Genomic DNA, 6,686 nt, shown 5'->3' with positions numbered 1-6,686 from the left:
AATTTTGCTTTTTTTAATCTTTTAGCCCTCAAACTTAATATATATAAAAAAAAATTAAAAACCCCTGACCAGTGCTTTTAAAAACTTTATAAACAGTGGAAAATAAAATTAAGAAAAAAAAAAGACTTTCTTTTTTCTTTTTTCTTTCTCTGTGTGTTTTTTTTTTCTTTCTTTTTTTCCCCTTAGCATTAAAAGTGGGTGTTGTGGTGGTTGGTCCAGTGTTTCTCTGCAATTTAATTTGCTTTATCTCCAATCTCTAGCATTTCCCAAAGCCACAAAAAATACATAAAAAAAAAAACCAATAAACAAATAAAAAATTTAGATATTACGAAAAAGACAAGAAGATATTAAAAATGAAATGAAAGCAAAAGGGCCCTCCAAAAAATAAAAATTTTAAAAACCCTAATTGTTCTTCATCATCATCATCAATTCATCATCTCTCTCTCTCTCCTTTCTTTTTAAAATTAAAACACAATTAGCTTTGTTGGAAGAAGACGTTTCCTCGTTTTTCAGCTGTTTGTATCTCTCTTTCTAATCTGACATACATCAAAATGGGTATTATTTTTATATTTCCTATCAAACATATGTTGTATTAATTCAAGCAATTATTTTTTCCCCTCTCTCTCTCTCTAAAAGAAAAAAAGGAAACTTTTTTCTCTCTCTCTTATAATCACCAACAGGGGTTGGATATTGCATCAAGTGATAAGAAAAAGGCAGAGTCAAATCAGAAGTTCCCCCTTCCTTGTTGTGATGTGCATTCTTCACAGGTACTTCCCTAACTTCAAAATTTTTATGGAAAATATATTATTTTTTTTAAGAGGTATATGTATGGATAATGAGGTGAATAAAGATGGGTATCTTTTTAATTTCTACAGTCTTTTATTTTTTATTTTTAATTATTATTTATTCCATCTCTCTCTGTGCTCTGTTTTGTATTTCTCTTTCCTCTGTGTGTTTTGTTTATTCATTTGTTTCCCCTTTTGAGTGGGGGAAGTTGCAGAAGATTTGAGTCTGACACTGCCCTTTTCCTCTCTCTCTATCTCTCCATTTTAATTAAATCTCTCAAAGATCACACTCACTCTCACAGAAGGTTTCTCTCTCTCTCTCTCCCTCTCTCTCTCTAAACATATATATATATTTGTGAAACTACCTCAATCTCTCTCTCTCTCTGAAAAGAGGGATTTTTCTCATCTGGGTTTTGGAAATTATGTGCCTTTCCTTTGCTATATTGCAGATTGATCCATGAAGCACACGTGGTTTCTCAGATTTCCCATTATACTTTGAGGTATGTTAACTAATACTATAATAAATTCTCTCTCTTCTTCTTTCGTTCTTTCTTTCTCTCTCTCTTTCTCTCTTATATATATGGAGAAACTTCTGTTTGCAGCTTTTGTTGCTTCTTCTCCAAATATGATATCTTTGGGGGTTTTGAGGGAGAGAGATGGGAAAAGCTAGTTATGGGTGCCAATAAAAATCTCTCCCTTTTTTTCCTATTTGCAGCTTCCCAAAACGATCTCTTTCATGGCTGATTCCTTTTGTTTTCTCTCCATCTCTCTTTCCTGTTGATTTTCTTCCCCATTTTCCCATCTGCCAAACAGTGTATAAATTTGGGGGTAATTAGACTTACACTCGTATATTCACTCTAAAAACTTATATATATATATATATATATATATATATATATATTTATATATCTCTGTCGGCATAGAATAATAAAGAGAGAGAAAAAAGAGAGAGATTGTTGAAGTTGTCAATTATTTTTGATAAATGACTGTGGGAGAAGCTGAAATCTTTTCTTTTGGGTGATTTTAAGTTTGAATATGAATGGGGAGAGATTGGATGTGTGGATGTGAAGCATAACTGATTTGTTAACGTACTCTCTTTTTCAGTGAAGTAAATTCCCAACAAAAAGGATAACATATTTTTCTTCGAACTTCCGGTCGGCGATGGCGACGTACCTTCATGGCAATTCTGAGTTCCAATCTGCTGATGGCGGCCTTCAGACTCTTGTTTTAATGAATCCAAGTTATGTTCAATTCTCCGATGCCCCGCCGCCTCCTCCGTCGCATCCTAATCTATTCTTCTTCAATTCTGCTGGGACTGGGTCGGGTGCTAATTCCTTCCCTACGCAGAACTTGTCTCATGGGATGTCCTCTCACACCCAGCAATTCGTCGGCATCCCACTACCTCCGGTCGGGGCATCGGCGAATTCCCCGACATCCCAGGACCACAATTCGCATTCCTTGAACACCCACCACGAGATCTCGGCGTTACATGGCTTTGGCCATCGTGTCCACCATAACATTTGGAACACAATTGATCCTTCCACGGCGGCGCGTGAGGCTGCACGCGCCCAGCAGGGCTTGTCTTTGAGCCTCTCCTCACAGCACCCACCGGGATTTGGGTCGAGAGATGTCCAACCGCAGACCCAACAGGCGGTTTCCGGCGAGGAGAACGTTCGGATCTCCGGCGGATCGTCGTCTTCTGCTTCGGGTATCACCAATGGCGTCGCTGGAATTCAGGGTGTTCTGCTCAGCTCTAAATACCTCAAGGCCGCGCAAGAACTTCTTGATGAGGTCGTTAATGTCACACAAAACGGAATTAAAAACGAATCGTCTCCTAAAAAGTCCGCCGGAAATCAAACCAAGATGATCGGAGACCCATCCGCTGCTGCCACGACTGGTGATGGTTCTCTCGAAGCAGACGTCGACGGTAAACGCGTCGCCGAGCTCACCACCGCCGAGAGACAGGAAATTCAGATGAAGAAAGCAAAACTTATAGGCATGCTTGATGAGGTACACAACAAGAAATCAAAGAATCCTTCTCTAGAAAATGCTCTGTTTCAATTCAACTCTCCTCTGTTCTTAGTTTTCTGATGCTCTGTTCTAAATTTTCTTAATTTTCTTTTCCTCTCATTTGAATTCTGTTCTTAATTGTGTTCATCTCTTTCTCAGGTGGAGCAGAGGTACAGACAGTACCACCACCAGATGCAGATTGTGATATCATCCTTCGAGCAGGCGGCCGGAGCCGGGTCAGCGAGAACCTACACCGCGCTCGCACTGCAGACGATTTCAAAGCAATTCCGGTGCCTAAAAGACGCCATCGCCGGCCAAATCCGAGCGGCGAACAAGAATTTGGGAGAAGAAGAATGCATCGGAAGAAAAATCGAAGGATCCCAGCTGAAATTTGTCGACCACCATCTCCGGCGACAGCGAGCTCTGCAGCAATTGGGTATGATCCAACACAATGCTTGGAGACCCCAGAGAGGCTTGCCGGAGAGATCCGTCTCAATTCTCCGAGCTTGGCTTTTCGAACACTTTCTCCACCCGTAAGTTCCCATTCTCTCTGATTTCACAAAATTTTTCCCATTAGAAATCGAAATCCAACTGGGTCTTTTCCAATTTCTCTCAGTTATCCCAAAGATTCAGATAAACACATGCTTGCCAAGCAAACAGGGCTCACCAGAAGCCAGGTCAGTTCAACATTCCGATCAATTCAAAACCCATTTTATAACCCATCTTCTGAATTAAATTGAAAAAATCTGATGATGCAGGTTTCGAATTGGTTTATAAATGCGAGAGTTCGACTGTGGAAGCCAATGGTGGAAGAGATGTATTTGGAGGAAATCAAGGAGCAAGAACAGAACGGCGGTGGATCAGCGCCGCCAGCGGCGGCGCCGGCGGAGGAGAAAAGCAACGACGATTCATCTTCAAAATCCATAGCTCCACCGCCGGAGACAAAAAGCCCCAATTCGAAACAAGAAAACTCCCCAAACCAAAACGTCCATCCTTCAATCTCAATCTCCACATCCGCCGGCGGAAATCCAAGAAACTCATCTGGGTTTTCCCTGATCGGACCCTCGTCAGAGCTCGACGGCATCACCCAAGGCAGCCCCAAGAAACAGAGAGGCCCAGAAATCCTCCATTCTTCAACCAACGTCCCGTTCATAAACATAAAACCCAGAGACGACGAAGAACATAATCCCCAAACCAGAGATGGGTACTCGTTTCTGGGACAAACCCATTTCAATATCGGCGGTTTCGGCCAATACCCAATCGGCGAAATCGGCAGATTCGACGCCGACCAGTTCGCTCCAAGATTCTCCGGCAATGGCGTCTCGCTGACTTTAGGCCTCCCCCACTGCGAAAATCTGTCCCTAAATGCCGCCGCCGCCGCCCACCAGAGCTTTCTCCCGAATCAGAGCATCCATTTGGGAGGACGAAGAACAGAGATCGGAAAACCCAATGATTTCGCCGCCATTAACGCCACCTCCACTCCTCACTCTTCCACTGCCTTCGAAACCATCAACATTCAAAACGGAAAAAGGTTCGCTGCCCAGTTATTGCCAGACTTTGTGGCCTAAAAAAATAAAAAATTCACCAAAAAAAATTATAAACTCAGCCATTATTATTGTCAGATTCTGGGCAACAGATCCTTTGGAGGGGTGATGTAATTGTAAGGTACTGTAAAGAAGACACGAAAAGAAAAACCAAAAAAGGGGAATTAAATAAGAAAATATTAATAGTCTAGTTTTTTTCCCCTTTTTTTTTACACTTGGCATAGAACTATATAATTTCAGTCAGTGGGTTAATTTAGAATTTAGGGTATATGAGTATATATATTTTTGGGGATTGTATATTGTTTTTTTTTTCTTTTTTTTTTAAGTTTTTAAAAATGGGTTAGAAGGATTGTTATAATTAGATCAGTTTGGCTGGTGTATCTGTTATACCCATTATATATAAAATATGAATATTGATTTCAAATATTATTTATAGATTGATGAATGAGGGTGTTTGGTTGCTGAGAAAATATTTATGTGATTCATTTCTGTTTTTGATTAATGAACATGATTTGGTTGGCTTGGCAATGGCATGAATTGAAAGTGAATCATAAAAGTGGAATTCTCTCAGTTCGAGGAGACCTTTCAATTTAATTTCTTGTGTGGTTTTTGTCGGATTAATTAATGTAACTTAGTGAAATTATATTGGATGGTCTTTCTGACATATTTTTGCTGTTTGTACAAAAATTTAACTGCTTCGTTCAAGTTTGGTTTTACAAGATTGAGAATTTTGTTTTCTTTTTTTTATTTTAATTACGTTTTTATAATATACTGCATCAAAAAGATAAGGTGAGAGTTCAAATCTTTACGATCTCGATTATTTACGGAGTTACACGAATGTGGTAGAAACTTTACTTTGGTTCTTATATTTTTAAATTTTTGCTCCATCTTTAGATGAAGTTTAGGTTTAAATACTATTTTGATCGTTATACTTTCGATTTGGTTCATTTTAGTCTTTTTTAACACATTTTTTTTCATTTTAGTCTTTGTACTTTCAAAATGTCGGTTTTAGTTATTGTATTATTAAAAAGTGACAATTTTATGTCCCTATTTGTAAAATTTTATATGCAGTGAAAATTCTTTGATACAAATTTATTACTAAATTCCAATAAATTTAGTGGGTGAAATGCTAATATTTTGATCGAAATAAATGAGATAAAAATGAAAATAAAATGATCAAAATAGTAACTTTTAATCAAGCCAACGTTTCAAAATTATTGAACTAAAACAAACAAAGTCGAGATTACCAAGATTAAAAAGTATTTAAACTTGAAGTTTATTACATGATTTTGTCACTGGTCAAAGAGAGACAAAAATTCACCATGAAAAATTAGTTACGGGTATTTAGAAAGTTCCCCATAATGAAATATTTTGTTTTAAGCTGAGAAGTCACACCATGTAATTTAGATTGAGACAATAATGAATTTTTTTAAGAGTAAAGGGACTAACTTGAAATTAACCTTAAAATATAAGGACTAAAAATACAATTTAACCAAGATAAGAATAGCATATAGGCATAGAATAGATTGTCCTTAATCTAATGTAAACCATAGTTCAGCATTCTAAAGTTTAGTCCTTTTTTATTTATTTTATTTGAAAAGAAATTACTTTTGAAAAGCCCAAGAATAAACTATCAATTCTTTCTTCAAGTTTATCCATCAAAGAGATTCTTGCAAAATATCATTAAAGTCATCTGTCTATCTAATAACAAATGGGAAGATTCTCCTTTATATATTTATATATATATATTTAATTATTATCAAAATTAAATTATTTAATAAACTTTAAAAATTAAATAAATTTTCTTTAAATAATGATTTGACCAATATTGGTAAAAGATAAATATAAAAAAAAAAAAGATTCACTCTTTTACAAATATAAGCATAAGATATATGTGTGTTCTTAAACTTTTAGACTAAATATGAGCACATAATTATTTATATATTTTGCTGTATTTACATTAGTATAGTTTATTCCCCATTTATCTTAAATTACTAAAATATACATTAGTATAATATATTTTTTTAATAAATTAGAATAAATTTAATGAATTGGACTAAAGTTCAATATTCGAAATATCTTGTTCCATAAAAGGTTACTATTTATAGGTTTATGAAATAAAAAAAATACTAAGTTCAAAAGAATATTGTATACGTAGGAGAAAAAAGATATAGTTTTATTTTGGTAAATTGGATAATTTTTTAATTACCTTTCATTTATTTTTAGCAAACTAACCTTGTTAAAAGATCTATTTTGGCTTTACCTTCTACTTTTGTTCATTTAGATCCAATACTTTCAAAACGTCTATTTTTGGTTGGTGTACTTTTAAAAATTGATGATTTATTTT

The 6,686-nt window shown here is 35.9% G+C and overlaps 1 protein-coding gene across 3 annotated transcripts; it reads left to right on the top strand.

Annotated features, from left to right (window-relative positions):
- The first annotated feature begins 536 nt into the window (after positions 1-536).
- BLH1 (BEL1-like homeodomain 1) lies at positions 537-4,763 on the top strand. Of its 3 annotated transcripts, XM_022295754.2 has the most exons (7): positions 537-555; positions 681-767; positions 1,235-1,285; positions 1,890-2,795; positions 2,955-3,328; positions 3,412-3,472; positions 3,554-4,763. In XM_022295754.2, exons 4-7 carry the CDS (start codon positions 1,947-1,949, stop codon positions 4,361-4,363), a joined length of 2,094 nt encoding a protein of 697 aa, XP_022151446.1. In that variant the 5' UTR covers positions 537-555; positions 681-767; positions 1,235-1,285; positions 1,890-1,946; the 3' UTR covers positions 4,364-4,763. The 3 variants fall into 3 exon arrangements, with proteins under 3 accessions (XP_022151446.1, XP_022151445.1, XP_022151449.1); XM_022295753.2 differs by lacking the exons at positions 537-555; positions 681-767 and adding an exon at positions 891-1,090; XM_022295757.2 differs by lacking the exons at positions 537-555; positions 681-767; positions 1,235-1,285 and adding an exon at positions 1,376-1,613.
- Positions 4,764-6,686: the final 1,923 nt, after the last annotated feature.

The sequence above is a fragment of the Momordica charantia genome (assembly GCF_013281855.1).
Source record: "Momordica charantia cultivar OHB3-1 chromosome 5 unlocalized genomic scaffold, Mcharantia_2.0 BLBB01000005.1, whole genome shotgun sequence".
Taxonomy (NCBI): Eukaryota; Viridiplantae; Streptophyta; class Magnoliopsida; order Cucurbitales; family Cucurbitaceae; genus Momordica; species Momordica charantia.
This window is presented reverse-complemented; position numbering and strand designations above follow the sequence as displayed.

Bases quoted from the DNA above. Each gene is read 5' to 3' on its own strand.
- BLH1 (XM_022295754.2), top strand. From the start codon at position 1,947: ATGGCGACGTACCTTCATGGCAATTCTGAGTTCCAATCTGCTGATGGC. The intron at 2,796-2,954 runs GTACACAACAAG...TCTCTTTCTCAG, and splicing joins TTATAGGCATGCTTGATGAG to GTGGAGCAGAGGTACAGACA. The intron at 3,329-3,411 runs GTAAGTTCCCAT...AATTTCTCTCAG, and splicing joins TTCGAACACTTTCTCCACCC to TTATCCCAAAGATTCAGATA.